Genomic DNA, 19202 nt, shown 5'->3' on the forward strand with positions numbered 1-19202 from the left:
GACAGACACATTTTACTGTCTGCATTTAATGCACTGTAGACTTTAATGTCCAACTGTAATGGTCAAATGTCTTATCTTGGGGGTGGCCCTAAAGTGCAGGTCCCAGTGCGGCCACACCAGTTGCACCACCCTGTGAGTCCATCTGCTGTATACGTTATAAAAGAAGAAAAAAAAACCCTGACACTTAATTATTATTTTTTATTTATTTTTTTTGTCATAAGCAATAAAGTCACGCTATGTATTTTCCTTTCCTTCCTTCAACAACAAAGTCCAGACAGACTTGATTAACATTTTTGTAACACTAGGGGTCGGGGTTTAAAAGTATGTTTTATAGCCAATAGCACATTGATATCAACAGCTTCAAAAGTACACAGCATCAGATGAGTTTGTTTATATGTATGTATGTAAACCACTTCTTATTTGGAGAGTTATAATACAATATATATTAGAACCTAATAATATAATATATGGAATAAGTGTGTTACACGCTACTATAAATCATTGCATGTGTAGTGTTGTTGCATGTTCAAAAACATTTACGTCCGGATTTTATATTGTTTTAAGCTCTAGGCATCATCTCGGAAATAAACACACACAGATTTAGGTTTTATCAATTTTTATGGGGCATAGTTAAACTAAATGGTTTGCACGTGCATGCTTGTGCACAGCTATTTTTCAACAGCTACAATGAGCGTAAAATTTCCAGTCAAAGGGGAAAGTTTTAAGAATTGCGAGAATAATTCCAGAACATTTTACTCATTTCATTTCTGAGCGAGACTCTGGATTTTCCCACACTCTGCTACGCGAATCACGACGATGTCCGATTCGTAAAAGAATCGTTCTTTTGATCGGATCTTTTCAGTGGATTTGCTTTACAAAAACGATATTGTTCACTCAACGTTTTGTTCACAAATCGGAGTGTAGTTATTACCTTCTCAAATTAACAAACAACTAATTAAACTGACAGACATTTTCTGTCAGACATGTCCTTTTCGTCAGAAGCCAAGAAGCGATAAGTTAAGTGATCTGGACTAGTTCGGAGTGAACCGAGGATAAAAACGTTTTTCAGACTATACGTGCTAACTTTTTTTTTTATTATTATTATTGTTTATTATAAATATTAATTATATTTAGTTTCAAAATGACTTTCTTTTTCAATAATTTTATGTTTAACATTAAAAAAAAAACATAATGTGGCCACTAATTGTAGATCAGTGCATTTGACTTTAATAGAAGTTACGTTTTAGACTAGAACATGTAATATTGGTAGAGGATGTCAGGCACCACGTAATGAATGAAATAAGAACCGGTTCTTTGAAATGAACTATTTGAAGGAACCGATTCGCTGAAGTGATTCGGACGGCGGCCGCTCTGAAAACGAATGACGTGTCGTGACACCAGTAGGACACGCCCATCGCATCCGGAAGTACTGCGGGCTTGAGCATTTGTTTTGCTGTCACGATAGCAAGTTAAAGCGTTGTGTGTTCACACCTTATTTAGAGTAACTAAGTTTGAAAGCTCTTTGAAATCAATATTGTTCAGTCTTGACTCGGAGTTAGAGGTCGGGAAGTTCACGTAACAGGAACAACTCAAGAAAGAATCGCAAATTCTCGGAGGAACAGCTGCTTATAAAGAAGAACAGGTTAAAATGATTTGCCATATACCCAGTTAAACGTCTTTAAACGTCAATCATGGATTGTACAGCTCTTGAGCTCGATGCTGTTAAATTTGCCAATTCAGCTGTACTGCATGATCAGCAGGGAAAATACAATGAAGCTGTTTTCTACTACAAGGTAAGCTACACACTCTGCTTTTTGACATTGATAGCTGATTTAATGTAATATTTACCTTAACCTGACGGAAAAGGCTCTATTATTTAATGGAAATGTCAGCATATTCCACGCTATAGCAATAAAAGCTGTCATTAAACAATTTTCACTTTGAGCTGGATGTATATTTGGATAAAACTCATATTTAATTATGTATTGTATTTTGGGTTCTGATTAGGAGGCTGCCCAGGCTCTCATCTATGCAGGAATGGCTGGATCCAAACTAGAGAACATTCAGGACAAGGTGAACGAGTACCTGGACAGAGTACAGACTCTACTCAGTGCCGGTCAGTTTACATGAACTAATACCAATATGACTTCATCATCTATTGATATTCAGTATCAAGATTTACACCTTTTAAGTTGATTCTCTAGGACTGAATTGTGTCTCTGTGGTCAATGAAAAAGTGAAACCTCCTCCTTCCCATTGCAGAAGGAAGAAATTATGTTCATATTTTCCACGGCCCAACCTTTAGAAAGCTTAGGTCATACCTCATTTGAAAGGGGTGTGACTAATGCAGCAATTGGGAATCACAAATGAATGCTGCCAGGGTTTTTTAATTCGCAGCTAAATGTAAATCTCTTCCTCCTTCTCTTGTGTTATGTAATTTGAGAACAACATAATGTTTGAGTAGTCTACATTAATGCTCTGGCATTAATTACTTACCTTTAGGTTGTCACAAAACTATGACTTTCTTCAGTGGAACAAAAAAAGGATACATTTTGAGGAATTCTACTGGTTGCTCTTTTCTAGTCTATGAATGATGAATGAGCACTGAAGCTTTCAGTCTTCAAATGGATGTAAAATCACAATAAAAGTGTCATGAAAGTGACCTTAACAACATATGTGCTGTATTCCAGGTTTTCAGAAACCTTATATTTGAACATTTAAGAATATCTCAGCCAGTATGAAGGGTCTTTGAATATTTGGAGGGCTTTCAAATCTAAAAGGTTGAGAACCACTGATCTGAATTTTGTTCACATGGAAAATGTAGAGTATAGTGACCTAAATTACTTTTTTTTTTTTTCCTTACACAAAGTTATTGTATAACTTCAGAAGGTTGAAGTCTTATGGATCACTTTTATTACGTTTTTGAATACAAACCCGATTGAATAATTATTGAATAATGCAATAATTTACAAATCTCATAAACTTATATTTTATTCACAATAGAATATAGATAACATATTAAAATGTTGAAAGTGAGACATTTTGAAATGTCATACCAAATATTGGCTCATTCTGGATTTCATGAGAGCTACACATTCCAAAAAAGTTGGGACAGGTAGCAATAAGAGGCTGGAAAAGTTAAATGTACATATAAGGAACAGCTGGAGGACCAATTTGCAACTTATTAGGTCAATTGGCAACATGATCGGGTATAAAAAGAGCCTCTCAGAGTGGCAGTGTCTCTCAGAAGTCAAGATGGGCAGAGGATCACCAATTCCCCTAATGCTGTGGCGAAAAATAGTGGAGCAATATCAGAAAGGAGTTTCTCAGAGAAAAATTGCAAAGAGTTTGAAGTTATCATCATCTACAGTGCATAATATCATCCAAAGATTCAGAGAATCTGGAACAATCTCTGTGCGTAAGGGTCAAGCCATACTGGATGCCCGTGATCTTCGGGCCCTAACACGGCACTGCATCACATACAGGAATGCTACTGTAATGGAAATCACAACATGGGCTCAGGAATACTTCCAGAAAACATTGTTGTGAACACAATCCACTGTGCCATTCGCTGTTGCCGGCTAAAACTCTATAGGTCAAAAAATAAGCCATATCTAAACATGATCCAGAAGTGTAGGCGTTTTCTCTGGGCCAAGGCTCATTTAAAATGGACTGTGGCAAAGTGGAAAACTGTTCTGTGGTCAGACGAATCAAAATTTGAAGTTCTTTTTGGAAAACATGTCATCCGGACTAAAGAGGACAAGGACAACCCAAGTTGTTATCAGTGCTCAGTTCAGAAGCCTGCATCTCTAATGATATGGGGTTGCATGAGTGCGTGTGGTATGGGCAGCTTACACATCTGGAAAGGCACCATCAATGCTGAAAGGTATATCCAAGTTCTAGAACAACATATGCTCCCATCCAGACGTTGTCTCTTTCAGGGATCTATTTTCCAACATGACAATGCCAGACCACATACTGCATCAATTACAACATCATGGCTGCGTAGAAGAAGGATCCGGGTACTGAAATGGCCATCCTGCAGTCCAGATCTTTCACCCATAGAAAACATTTGGTGCATCATAAAGAGGAAGATGCGACAAAGAAGACCTAAGGCAGTTGAACAACTAGAAGCCTGTATTAGACAAGAATGGGACAACATTCCTATTCCTAAACTTGAGCAACTTGTCTCCTCAGTCCCCAGACACTATAAAAAGAAGAGGGGATGCCACACAGTGGTAAACATGGCCTTGTCCCAACTTTTTTGAGATGTGTTGATGCCAAAAAATTTAAAATCATCTTATTTTTCCCTTAAAATTATACATTTTCTCAGTTTAAATGTTGTATTCTGAATATAATTTTGAAATTTGAAACTTCCACATCATTGCATTCTGTTTTTATTCACAATTTGTAGTGTCCCAACTTTTTTGGAATCGGGTTTGTACTTTTTGAAACTTGCAAGCTTGTGTCTATTCCTTATAATTGCTTTGAAAAGACTAGTACAGTTCTTCAAAATTCTTCTTTAGTTTTCTTGTACAAAAAGGAAGTCACATGGGTTTGTAACAACATGAGGTTGAGTAAATAAAGGCACTGATGTTTGGGTGAACTATTCCTGTAAGGCAGGGATGGACAACTCCGGTCCTGGAGGGCCAGTGTCCAGCAGAGTTTAGCTCCAACCCTAATCAAACATTCCTGAACCAGTTAATCAAGGTCTTTAGGATTAGTAGAAAGTTATAGGCAAGTGAGTTTTTATCAGGGATGGAGATAAAGTCTGCAGGACACTGGCCCTTCAGGACCGGAGTTGTCCATCCCTGCTGTAAGGCCTATCTCTGTTAGAACCCCTGACTGAATCTCTATAAACAGTTCAAGCACAGAGCAGTGACCCTCTGAAGAGTAAGCACCAGTTGGATCTGGAGAGGGCGTACTTTCTGGTGACACAGGCTTTTGAAGAGGATGAGAAGGAAAACACAGATGAGGCCATTGAACTCTACACTCAGGCAGTGGAGTTGTGCATTCAAGCGGTGAGTCGTCACATAAGGGGAAAACGCTTACATTAGTGTTCAAAAGTTTGACATTTTAAGAAGCTTAAGGACAAGGACAGCAAGGACACATTCATTTGATTTAAAAAATGACAGTAAAGACATTTATAATGTTACAAAGGATGTTTATTTCAAATAAATGCTGTTTTGAATAGACTTGTGCCGATATTCGGTAATGCGATAAATCGCGATAATGAATATGCACGATATTGTGAAAATCGTGGGCACTTCAGAATACCGTAAATAATAATTTATTACCAATTATTAATTTTTTTATAAAGCAATTAAGAATACTTTACCCATCAATCGTATAAAATGCACAACACCACTGTATTCTGCGTCAAAAGGACACGCGCTCAGATGTAAACAATCCCAACGTGCACGAGAAGCACATGGCGGAACAAGGAGACGAGCTGAATGAAAGTGCGCGTTCACTCTCTGACAGCAGAGGGCGCTGATGGAACAGCAGCGTGCAGCGGTTACCACGGAAACCGTGCAAACAAAGTAACTGCGCTAGTGAAGTTTTTAAAATGCTTCAAACAGCCATTCATTTTTTTGTAAGCTCAGTGTTGTTCATTACAGCACTAAATGCTGAATACTTAAAAAAGACTTAAAAGGATATTTATTTTCAAACCTAAACATTTTTATATTTTAATCTGGACTACAACATGCCCTAATGATTAGAAATGTTCTGATTATTTGTTATTGTTCAGTAAAACTTTGAAAACATACAGCTTCATTAGTTAACATGTTAATTCATTATCACTAAACTGACAATAAAAATTCTTATAAAGTATTAATTATTATTAATTAATGTTAATTTCTTAGTTACTGTTTAATAACATTACTAAAATCAAAATAACTTATTTAATGGACCTGAGATAAAACTAACAATGATCAGTTGTGTTTCTAAACTAACATTAACAAAAAATAACACTTTTTGTAACAAATGTAGCTATTGCTCAATCTTAGTTAATGCATTAAATAGAGTAAAGTGTTATCTGTTGTTCTTTATAGCCTAATCCTTTTGCATTTTAATCTGTTTGAAAATTTCAGTCAGTTGTTTTTGTTTTATTACAAAAAGTTCTTAAACCTGTTAAACTGACAAATTGTTTTGCAACTTATTTTAATATCGTGATAATACCGTATACCGTGATAAAAGCTTCATCAATTAATCGCAACATGAAAATTTGATACCATCACATGCCTAGTTTTGAACTTGAATCTTGAAAAAATGTATCACAATTTCAAAAATATTGGAAAAAACAACCGTTTTTAACATTTATAATGTTAAAAAAGGGCATATTAGAATGATTTCTGAAGGATCATGTGGCAATGAAGAGTAAATTAACTGCTGCTGAAAATTCAGCTTTGACATTACAGAAATAAATTACATTTTAAAATATGTTAAAATACAAAACAGTTGTTTTAAATTGGAATAATATAGTATTAGTAGCATTACTGTTTAGCTGTGTTTTTGATCAAATAAATGCTGTCTTGTTGTTGAGCATAAGAGGCTTCTTTCAAAAACATTAAAAAAAATCAGACCCCAAACTTAGTAGTATAAAGATTGCATTATAACTATACAGTGTTGACTCAGATACTAGCAGCAGTTCTAACGTAATAGTAGTCAGTCTTTGCAACAGGTGGTGGTGTTAAGTTGGTTATTCTGGTTTCATATCTCTGACTGACGCTTATACGGGCTCCTCTGGTAATTAGAAACGGAGCCGCAACACTAATCTTTGAACTCTTTCTCTCTCCCACACAGTCCAATGAGACGTCAGATCAAGCACTACAGGGGAAACTGAAGCAGCTTGCTCGGCAGGCTCTGGACAGGTTCAAATCAATTCAATTCACATTTATTTGTATAGTGCTTTTCACAATAGATATAGTTTCAAAGCAGCTTTACAGAGAATGCAATTCACATTACAACGAATCTGTTATCTGAGGTGACTGTCCAATGTATGTAATTTCAGAAATGTACATACATAATCATGCAGTTAGCTAACAACGTAATAATTTAGGCAATTTAATTTAGGTGCTTCACTGACTCACACATTGAAAATAGAATGATGTACAGTCAGTATGATGCAAAGTCTATAATCCTTTGTTTTCATCTCTTTGTCCTTATCCAGGGCAGAGGGACTGAAAGACTCTCTTAGTAAACCAGCAAACCAGGACAAGCCCGTCTACTCTACATCCAAAGGCCCTGCTCAGGTGAGGCAGTTCTTCCCGCTAGGCCAAGACTTCTCCCTCCACGACAAATCTCAGCCGGTCCGAGCAGTGCAGTCCAGTGAGCCGCAGGGTCAGCGTTACACAGCGGAGGAGATCGAGGTGCTCAGGTAGGCTCAGAGCAAACATGATGTCAGATATGTAATTGTGCATTCATTTAAATGAATATCTGTTTTTTTCATGCTGTACATTTATAATGTTGTAGTGCCTAAATTCACTTTTGGTATTTTGAATGATGTATTTTAGTTTTTAATGACTCATTTTTATTTTATTTGGACAAAATAGTACATACATTTTAGAATTGGATTTATTGGTTAACATGTTATGTTATTTATTTTTTCCCTTTTTTTGTGTGTTTTGTAGAAAGACCTCCAAGATAAATGGAATTGAATATGTTCCATTCATGAGTGTTGACCTGAGAGAACGTTTTGCATTTCCTGTTCCGTTCTCGTGAGTATTTATATTCTTTTGAGTGGAATTTATACAAGTGCAGCTGCTTCGCTCACATACACTGGTATTCTTGTACACTGCAACAGCTGGATTTTCTTTTGCACTTGCATTTACACTACCATTCAAAAATTTGGGGTCAGTAAGATTTTTTTTTTTTTTTGAAAGAAATTGATACTTTTATTCAGAAAGGACACATTTAAATTGATCAGAAGTGACAGTAAATGTATTTAAAATGTTACAGAAGATTTCTATCTCAAAAAAATGCTGTTCTTTTGAACCTTTCTAATTATCAAAGAATGCTATAAAAAATGTATCACAGTTTCCACAAAGATAATAAGATTATCAAATATTTCGTGAGCACCAAATCAGCATATTAGAATGATTTCTGAAGGATCATGTGACACTGAAGATGAGTACCGTAATGATGCTGAAAATTCAGCGTTGCCATCACAGGAATAAGTAACATTCTAAAATACATTCAAATATCAGATATAACAGTTTGTAATAATATTTAACAAAATTACTCTTTTTACTGTATTTTTGATCAAATAAATGCACCCTTGGTAAGCATCTTACTGACCCCAACTTTTGTTTTTAAGAGCAGTAGTCCTATAACGCTGAGTGAAATGTGGCATAGTCAAAAGACCTCAGTGACATGATTGCGTTTACACTTAGGGACAAACGTGGGAAACTGGCTCTGTCACCGAAGCAAAAAGCCATATTCTCACGCTGGGTTCGTCCAGATGACATCTGCAATAACCCCACCATGATCTTCACTGTGTCCAGCTTCAGCATCAAGCAGGTCTCACTTTATGCATCATTGACTAAGTTTGCTTCTCATTAAAACTTTGCCAAACTATTAACTGGAAACAAATGAACCAGTCATAGTAATAGCCTGGTGTTTAAAGCAGTTGTGCCATTCAAAAATCTCTGTGGTTTGCTCATGTAACTTTTAGATTACCGTACATAATGTTTTATTTGATCATGTTTGCAGACGGTTGTGTCAGACTGTTCCTTTGTTGCCTCATTGGCCATCAGTGCAGCATATGAGAGACGCTACAGCAAAAAGTTGATCACAAGGTACAGCTGTGTTAACACTTATAGTTTGACTCACCCTTGGATTATCAGGCTGCTTTTTGGATGGCTCATGGACTGAATCAAGCTTGTGAATGTAAGGTGTCATCAGGCTGAAATGTAAAAAATTCCTGAACAAGCACCTCTAATTTCCTGTAATTTTAATTAGTTATAACAAGACTTATAGGAATCAATGGGAGTTTCCCACAATTATATAAAAATATCTGTTTGTGTTTGTATGTAGCATCATCTACCCACAGAACAGGAAGGGAGAGCCAGAGTATAACCCCTGTGGGAAGTACATGGTGAAGCTGCACATTAATGGTGTCCCGAGAAAGGTACTCAACCTCTCTAAGCCCCGCCTCTTCAAATAACTTGCCTTTCATCTGTTGCCTTCATCATTGTTTGAAGATGAACAGGGGCCCGTTTCAGAAAGGAGGTTCAACCAACTCTTGAGTTAAAACTTGAACTCTGAGTTGACTTACTCTGAGATGGGAATCTCTGAGTTTTCTGTTTCAGAACAGTTGAATTCAGTTAGTTCAGTCGACTCTAAGTAGGTTGACTCTGAGTTAAGCGCGTGCACCACAACTATGAAAAGCCATCATCAATGGAGCTCCGATATTATGATTCACCACAGCAACAGCACGTGACAAAATGACGTCCGCATACTTCTGGGTCAATGCAAGTTTAATTCTTACCACTGTTATAATATCAAAGGTGAAAACTGGCAGAACGGCAAGTTATTGAACTAATATTCATCTTCATGGTATCCCACATGCAAAAAAGGAGAAGAAAATAATAATAATTTTAACAGGATGCAATAATAAGAGTGTAAATTATTTTATTATTATTATTATTATTATACACTTGTTAGGCAATTTACTTCCACTTTTAGAACATTTTCTTCATTTTCATTGAAATTAAATGCCTTTCTGATGTGATATGTGACGGGGAAAAAGGAGAATAGCAAGCTTGGCAGAAGGCAGATTCGAACCCAGTCAATCACATCACAAGTTAATTCTCCGCCCCCAACACACTACTGCCTACACCACTGCAGCCACAGGGACGTATGCCAATTTTAACCTGGTTGGACAATGGTGGGCGGAGCTACTGTAAATTTGTACTTAGACCGAAGGAAACTCTGGGTTTACCGAAGAAAACCTGCTCCTGACCAGCTTAGGTTCACAGAGTAAGTTACCATGGTAACTGACTCTGAGTATAAGTTACCTCTCTTTCAGAAACAGGCTTGACTTACCCTGCTTTCTCGGGTTTGACATACCTCCCATTCTGAAACGGAAAACCCAGAGTTTCCCTCATTTCAGGGTTAACATACTCAGAGTTTTTACTTAACCTCCTTTCTGAAACGGGCCCCAGGTTTTTGAGATTGTATTGTTATAGTTCAGGTATGTGTTTCTCTATCAGGTGATCATTGATGATTTCCTACCCGTGGACCGCAATGGCGAGCTGCTTTGCTCCTATTCCAGTAATCGCAATGAACTTTGGGTGTCGCTCATTGAGAAGGCTTACATGAAGGTCATGGGTGGATATGATTTCCCAGGCTCCAACTCTGTGAGTGGCACTTCAGATTCAGATGCTACTCTAAATAAAATATTTCTGTCATCCTTAAGTCTCTTTTACTCTAGGGCTACATTTATTTGATCAAAAATGCAGTAAAATTGTGAAATATTATTACATCTTATAATAACTATATTCTATTTCCGTAGATTTTAAAAAGTAATTTATTCATGTTACAGCAAAGCTGAATTTTCAGCATACATTACTTGGTGCCCTTATTATTGTCAGTATTGAAAACAGTTGTGCTGCTTAATATATTTGTGGAAATCCCTGCCACATTTCTTTTTTGGATTCTGTGATAAATGTTCAAAAAACATAATTTATTTGAAATAGAAATCTTTTGTGTTATTATTAATGGCTTTACTGTCTCTTTTGATTAGTGTAATGCATCATTGCACATTAAAAGTATTTCTTTCTGTCAAAAAGCAAATCATACTGACCTCAAAGTTTTGAATGGTGGTGTATGCTGTTTTGTATAATTAAACACTAACAACAATTATTTAGACTAAAATTAATAATTTTACATGCTACAAGTGAATTTAGGCAACACCAAAAAAACTGGGTGGGTGACACATGTTTTTTGTGTGTGTTTCATTTGTAGAATATCGATTTGCACGCTCTCACTGGCTGGATCCCAGAGCGTATTGCTATGCACTCAGACAATCAGTCCTTTAACAAAGATGACACTTTCCGCATGCTTTTCCAGAGGTAAGCACACATTCACAGTACACACATCCACTGGTATGTATTGATGTCTGACCACAGTACAGAATCTAAATGAACATGTGACCTTACAATGTAGCTACTTTAGTACTTTACTGGCCTTATTCCACTTGCTTGTCTTGATTGAACGCCAATGAACATTTCTCTTTTCTTTTTTTTTAAGTTTTTGATTTATTAAGTTTTCATCTTTCACCGAAAAAGACCCCAAACATTTTTAATAGTTTCAGATTTAGTTAACAAAAACAATATTGATCTATTCTGGCAGGTTTCACAGAGGAGATGTTCTCATCACCACAGCGACAGGGGTCATGACTGAAGAGGAGGGGGAGAGGTGGGGTTTAGTTCCCACACATGCTTACGCTGTCCTAGACATCAGGGAATACAAGGTGACACACATAACCCCTGGTCTGTGTTAAATATCTTCTGCATAGAGGGGTCTCATAACTGCAAAATCCTCATCATCTAATCCTTGTTCTCACAGGGTAAACGCTTCCTCCAGCTGAAGAACCCTTGGAGCCATCTCAGGTGGAAAGGCCGCTATAGCGAACGTGATGAAAAGAACTGGACACCAGATCTTCTCAAATACCTCAATTTTGACCCCAAAACTGCACAGAAGTTTGACAATGGTAAGCCAGTGATAAATTGACAACGGCCCTGTTTTACACCTGGTATTAAGATGCGTTTTGGTAAATCGGACCACAAATAGAAGAGGGAGACATGTACTGTTTACACCTGTTGTTTTAATCTGTCTCTTTTGTCCACTTTTGACCACTTCTGTCCTGATTTCTTCAAGGGGAGGGTCTACGGGTTGGTAAATGTATGGGTTTTTTTCAGATCTATCAATCTAATGGACAAGATTAGCTTACGCAATTTACAGATGAACGCAAACCGGAGAAAACAGAAAAACATACAGAGATCAGCAACTTTCGTTTGTGCTCTGACAGCCTTAAGACCACGCCGAAAGCTGTGAGTGAGTGTTAAATCAGGAATGGTGAGAGAACATTATGGTGCTTTTCCACTGTGGGGTACGACTCGGCTCGGCTCAGCTCTTTACGATCGACCAAATCGCATCTTAATTCCAGGTGTAAATAGCGCCAGTGACAAATTTTTTAAAAGTTCTTATTCACCTGTGTTTTTTTTCTTTAAGGGGTGTTTTGGATCATCTGGGAAGACTTGTGCCAGTATTACGATGTCATCTACTTGAGCTGGAATCCAGCACTGTTCAAAGAATCCTCTTGTATACATAGGTAACAAGTCTTTGTTGCTATATTATCAATAGAATCCTGTCAATGTCTTTGGTGTCTGATAGGATACGTTTAGACTGTGTGGCCCAATTTTTTTGCTCATATGTGACTCAGACTTTGTTTTTCATAACCATGTAAAACATCACATTTGTGCTCTTCCATATGTGGTCCTAGATCAGATACAGGTCTGATGTTTTGAAATGTGACCTCAGTCTGAACAGTCATGTCGGAATTCATGCGACTTTTAAAATTCTGCGCTGATGGGAGTCACTCCAAAGATTTTACATATCACTAGTTCTTTGGTCACTCAGTAAATATGGAAAACAAGTACTGGGGTTGACAGTGGAGTGACAGTGAGGTGTTAGAACTCACAAGTATTAAAACGGCGAGTTGTAAACAGCAACCACAACAAAAAAATGGATGAGTAATAAATCAAAATTGAAACTAAGACTTAAGTCATCTTATCAGATAATTAAAAAAATATATGTGCATTATGCTATTGCAGTAGCTGGGATGGCAAACAGGGACCTGTGAAGGACGTCTACAGTTTGGCCAATAACCCTCAGTACAAGCTGGAGGTGCAGTGTCCTCAAGGGGGCGCTGCAGTATGGGTGCTGCTCACCAGACACATCACTGACAAGGTAAAACAACAGATTACAGTGCAGTGCACTACAATCAGATTGAGAGTACTAGTTCTTACAATGTTCTTACTTTCTCATTCACTCTCAAGGATGACTTTGCTCAAAATCGGGAGTTTATTACTTTAGTAGTTTACAAGACCGATGGAAAGAAAGTCTATTATCCAGGTAAGATTAGAAATTATGTATATCTGATTTCTTTATGGTTCATTATTTACATTTTGTGTGCACTGGTTTGTGTTTTTCTGAAGCTGAACCTCCTCCCTACATTGATGGCATCAGGATCAATAGCCCTCACTACTTAACTAAGATCAAACTGACTAGTCCTGGAACTCACACCTTTACACTGGTGGTCTCTCAGTATGAGAAACAAAACACCATCAACTACACGCTAAGGGTAAGACACAATCAAGTGTGATTGGTTTTTATTTTCATATTGATGTAATCATATAACAAACTGTTGTCATGAATATGCCTTTTCCAGGTGTACTCGGTATGCAAGTTTAATTTCTCCAAAATCCCAACACCCTTCACCCACACCAAAAGAGTGAGTTCAAACTTCTACTATCACTTTTTATAGTGTCCATGGTTGTGGTTATTGTTCTGTTTCCAGATTGTTTAACATCTCTCTCTTTGTTGCTCCTGATGTATAGATAAATGGCCAGTGGAAGGGGGCCAGTGCAGGAGGTTGTGGAAACTACAGAGATAGCTTCAAGAACAACCCTATATATCAGTTCAACTTGGAGAAAACAGGCCCTCTGCTCATCGAACTTCGCGGCTCCAGGTCATACTGCTTGTTATTTTACTCCACACCATCAGAGGGCACATTTCCCGTGTATATTACATTTCAAAGGTTACAATGGGGGTACCAACAAATAGTAAGAAATGTATACCCTTTGACACCAGAACATCAAAACATTATCTGAAGGCCTTTATCATTTAGGAAAATATGGTATTTTCAAATATGTAATTTTCATAAAGGTTTGCTTTGATTAGGTGTATGTAAACTCAACTCAGACTTTGTTTTTCATATCCGTGTAAACATCACATTTGTGCTTCCATATGTGGTCCCAGATCAAATACAGGTCTGAATGATTCCAATTAAAATGCTGTTTTAGGATGTGATATGTGATTGTATAGTGTATATATTTAAAGTAAAGTAATATTTGATCATAATAAAGTAATTAATTGTTGTGTTTTATAAAATAAAATGACTATAAAGATGATTTGCTATAACATGCCCCAGAAAAGTTGTTTTAGCCATGAAGGGAGTGAGATTTCACAGGCTGTCAGATTTCCCTTAACACCAGGAATGACGCTGACAGGGCCATTCTCTGTAATCACTCCATCCTGGAACAAACACCTACGCACATTCAGAACCCTTCTGTCTCTGAGTGTGAGAGTGGTTTCTCAGTGATGTGAGGATGTATGACTGTGTGTGATATCTGTGAATATAAACGAGTTTGGCTTTCTCACTGCAGGCAGTACAGTGTGGGCTTTGAGGTGGTGACCGTTTCTACTGCAGGGGATTCTGGATCATCAGGCTCTCAAAAGAGGGGCAGTGGAGATTACCGGTAAATAAGTACTCTCTTTGTGGTGAAGAAAACTATATGTCTATTTTATTGCTTTAAAGATAATTACATTTCCATTTCCATTCTACGATTTTAGGCATATTGGCTGTGTTTGAGATAGAATACTAGTGTACTGCTTATTTGCATACTGCGTAGTATATGCTTAAAGGGTTAGTTCACCCAAAAATGAAAATTCTGTCATTAAATGTTGTTCCAAACCCATAAGACCTTTGTTAATCTTCGGAACACAAATTAAAGCATTTTGCAACAAATTTCAATCATTAGTAGGCTAAATGTCATTTCATGACCTCATTACATGCATATTTAAAGTGTCCCTTTTATGTTTTTTTCATAAGTAGTGTAATATAGCTGTTTGTGAATGTAAAAGGTCTGCAAAGTTTCAAAGATCAAAGCAGACAATAAAAAAATACCTGATTCTGAACTGCCTGAAACGAGTCCTCAGTAATTCCAGTCTTACTTCCTGCACGAACCTACTTCGGTTTGTAACAAATTTGCATAATGCCAGCCTATGGTCTTTATTGGCTGCCCAGGAACATCATCTTCTTTGACCCTCAATCACTGTAGTTGAGGCCTGGAAGAGTTTGATTTGTGTCGACATTTCGATAAGACACGGTTTTCTCCGCTGCAAAAGCAAATCCACTTTGCATGCACTTCAAAAAGATGAGGACTCTGCCTCAGATTTATATGGTAAAAACAATGCCATTATTAATGTTCATATTAGTGTGTATGCAAGTGCAAAGAGAGCTGAAATTTAGATATGAAATATTAGATATGACACTCTAAGCGGTAGACCAATCACAAGAGACTGGGTCATCTGACCAATCAGAGCAGAGTAGGCCCTCGGAAAGGCAGGGTTTAGAGAGACCAAATCTTAGTTGTTCTTAGTTGTATAATACACATTTTAGCCAAGGCCCCCAAATATGATTCCTTTTTGAGGAACCTTTTTAACCTTTGAGGTTTGTAAGTTTTTTTTTTTTTTTTTTATTATTATTATTTTTTTTTTAAGATTTTTTTATGCTTACCAAGCCTGCAGTTGTTTAATCAAAAATACAGTAAAAACAGGAATATTTTGAAATATTATAATTATAATATACTTTAAAATGTAAATTATTTCTGTGATGGCAAAGCTGAACTTTCAGTAGCCATTACTCCAGTCACATGATCCTTCAGAAATCATTCTGTTATGTTAACTTTAGGATTCTTTGGTAAATAGAAAGTTTAAAAGAACAGCATTTATTTGAAAAATAACTTTTTGTAACAATGTAAAAGTCTTGCATTCTTGCTGAATAAAAATCTTACTGACCCCAAACTTTTAAACGGTGATGTATACATTTTTCCACACCTATAAAAGACCCTTGACCCATTTGGTACTCCCTTGAAATCCCTTGGTATATATACATAAACTACTGCAGAAATAGCATGCTATTATGAACACAGCCTGGTGTATTTTAATTTTGTTATACTAACAGTCAGCTGGCTTGTGTATATTCATGTACATGCATAGACAAAACTGCAGGGGGCAGATCATTCCACTTTAGCATCAGCATGCAAAAGCTTGAAAAGCACAGCCTTGTCTCACAAAGAAATCTAGGTCCGACATAGTTGATCATTTGTAAAATAGTCATATGACTAAAAAATATGTTTGAAGAAAATAAATATATTTCATGGTTTAGCCACAGTCTCATCTTGATAGCAGTAGCATGGTTGTTAGCTTTGTTGATGGTCTGCATAAAAAGGCGCATTTATAATGTGTACTCTAAAATTGATTCAAAACAGTTGCTATATAACACAATCTGATCTCTTTATCCCCAGATGCGGTTTCTGTTATATGGAGGTTGAGAACTTTCCTGCTGGGATTTACAATGTGATCCCCACTACCTTCCTGCCCAAACAGGAAGGCCCATTCTTCCTGGACTTCAGCAGTGTCACTCCACTGCGCATATCTCAGCTGCAATAACAGCTCTAGATCATTGGCCCACCAGATTGTTCTGCATATATGAGACACTGAAGATGCTTTAGCCAATGCTCATTGCTCCCATATGTCACATTAGCGTGTGATAGATAGCATACAACTGCTCATGACAGTGCCATGCTCAGAGGAAGTGTGTTCAATCAGCCAAAAATGCACTCCTCTTCGTTCTGCAGTCCAAAGTTGCATTCAAAAACGATGATGTGTGTGTACACTTGACCTGAAATGACTGTTTTTTTTTTCACTCAGGAGACTTGCATTAAAGCAGGGATGTATATTAATGATGTCTGAGGACAGATCAGAGGGATCTGTTGCACAGAAATCTGTCTCCATATTAAGGGCTCTTCCTCTGGTCTGTTTGCTGATGTCTTGGTGGAAAGACTCAGTTGCAGGGCTGCTCTCTATAGTGGGCAGAGAATGAGTGCACTTTTATTAGATAGATAGATAGATAGATAGATAGATAGATAGATAGATAGATAGATAGATAGATAGATAGATAGATAGATAGATAGATAGATAGACAGATAGACAGATAGACAGATAGATAGATAGATAGATAGATAGATAGACAGACAGATAGACAGATAGATAGATAGACAGATAGACAGATAGATAGACAGATAGATAGATAGACAGATTTTCCCCCCAAATGTCAACTTAATTTGTTTATCAGTCACTATCTACCAGCACAGTTCTGTACGTTTACAAACATAACAATGACCTGGATGTTCTTACATCATAAAGGGTCATGCATGATTGAAGGTGATGTTCCGTATTGGGTATTGTACAAAAAGTTCTTCCGTCTGACATGCTTTTTGATTTCTGTTCATCTGCTCTGATGTATTTATTTACAGAGATTAAAATTAATGTGTACATGTTATCAGACATTATCACATTTTTATACCTTGGTAATTTTACAAAAACAAGTTATTATAATAACATAAAACTAAAAACTACTAGCATTTGTTAAATCTTGGTTAATTTCTAGATATTTACATTCATCCATTTGGCAGGTGCTTTTATCAAAACAACTCACAATGTATTCAAGGTTTATATATGTGTGTTACCTGGGAATTAAACCCCCTGAAATTGGTAGCGCCATATGGGCTCTACCATAGGCCTACTTGTTAATATATTTATATCTCCACTACCACTACAAAAGGTTGGGGTCAGTATGTGTTTTTTGGGAAGAAGACAATTATTTTATTCAGCATGCATCAAATTGATTAAAACTAACCAGTAAGGACATTTATAATATTGCAAAAGATTTCTATTTCAAATAAATGCTGCTCTTTTTAACTTTCTATTCATCGAAGAAAAAAAACTGAAAAAAACTGAAAAAAAAGTATCATAGTGTCCACAAAAATATTAAGTAGCACAACAGTTTTCATCATTGATAATGTTTCTTGAGCACTAAATCAACATTTTAGAATGATTTCTGAAGGATCACGTGACACTAAAGACTGGAATAATGGCTGCCATCACAGGAATAAACTACATTAAAAATGAGCATAACATTTAAAAAAAAAAAAAAACTTACCAACACCAAACGCTGTTTCAACTACATTATAATGGACATTTATGTCTGTATTAACTTATGTGCTAGCATAGCATACAGATAGCTGATTAGCCATGCATTTGCACTTACCCTATATGTTTTCACAATCAGAGATGGGCAGTATTTTAATTAAATGTATTTAAAATATGTATTTATTTAATTACTTTTGAGTATTAATTTGTATTTTCCTTAAAGAAAAAATCAAATTTAATTTGTAATTAAATACTTTGAGAGAAAGTATTTAGTATTTAAAATACTAAAAATACATTCAAATATTTTATTCTCACATTCAGTAACTTTCATCAACAGGCTTAAAGGTAGGGTAGGTAATTTTCGGAGAGGCTAGCAATAGTGAGCCAGCTTTGAAAGCATAAGATCCCACCCTCCCTTCAGAGCATCTCCGAAGCCACACCTCCTTCAGAACACATGAATGCGCACAGCAGGAAGCAAAGGCATCACGAGAGACGGCATTAAATTACCTCATGTCTCAAAGCACATTACTATAATGATAATAATGAACATAACTTAAAGAGCTCTGACCGGTACCACCTGACTGTTGCAGATTCATTTTGCCGTTGGTAGTGTTGCCACTGAAATGCATAAATTCGAGTCATGGGTTGCGATCTCTTAATTATGGTGTGAGCAGCAGAAAGCTCATTGTTTTGGTTCAGAAGGAACTGTAACGGTGCATACGCCGATCAGTCTGCGCAGTGCCGATGCATCACGAACAAGCATTTTAATTTCTGCCACAAGCAACGTGAGTGAAGCGACCCACAATTCAGTTCGGCAACACATGATGTCACCCATTCAAAGTAAATAAATGAGAAGAGTTAACGTCAATGTCCCGCGTGAATGCACCAGTGGTGTATAAAGTACTCGAAAACCATACTTGAGTAAAAGTAGATATCTTACCAGAAAATGACTTTGGTAGAAGTCAAAGTCACTGTTTAGAATGTTACTTGAGTAAAAGTTTATGTGAGTAAAAGTTTTAAAGTATGTGATATTTTTTGTACTTGAGTTTGAAATGTCTTTTTTTGATATTAAATGTACTTAAGTATTGAAAGTAAAAGTAGAAGTCAATGTAAAATACAAAAGGAGCAAAAAAATA

At 36.6% G+C, this 19202-nt stretch overlaps 1 protein-coding gene across 1 annotated transcript; it reads left to right on the plus strand.

Annotated features, from left to right (window-relative positions):
* Nucleotides 1-1415: 1415 nt before the first annotated feature.
* capn7 (calpain 7) lies at nucleotides 1416-19186 on the plus strand. The gene is made up of 21 exons (XM_067405185.1): nucleotides 1416-1793; nucleotides 2008-2116; nucleotides 4864-5021; nucleotides 6808-6875; nucleotides 7175-7381; nucleotides 7635-7721; nucleotides 8397-8523; nucleotides 8716-8801; nucleotides 9040-9133; nucleotides 10218-10364; nucleotides 10972-11078; nucleotides 11359-11479; nucleotides 11575-11719; nucleotides 12241-12340; nucleotides 12843-12978; nucleotides 13068-13143; nucleotides 13227-13372; nucleotides 13460-13522; nucleotides 13629-13759; nucleotides 14457-14549; nucleotides 16380-19186. The coding sequence occupies exons 1-21, from the start codon at nucleotides 1692-1694 to the stop codon at nucleotides 16522-16524; spliced, it is 2448 nt and encodes an 815-aa protein (XP_067261286.1). The 5' UTR covers nucleotides 1416-1691; the 3' UTR covers nucleotides 16525-19186.
* Nucleotides 19187-19202: the final 16 nt, after the last annotated feature.

The sequence above is a fragment of the Chanodichthys erythropterus genome, chromosome 2 (assembly GCF_024489055.1).
Source record: "Chanodichthys erythropterus isolate Z2021 chromosome 2, ASM2448905v1, whole genome shotgun sequence".
NCBI classification, from domain to species: domain Eukaryota; kingdom Metazoa; phylum Chordata; class Actinopteri; order Cypriniformes; family Xenocyprididae; genus Chanodichthys; species Chanodichthys erythropterus.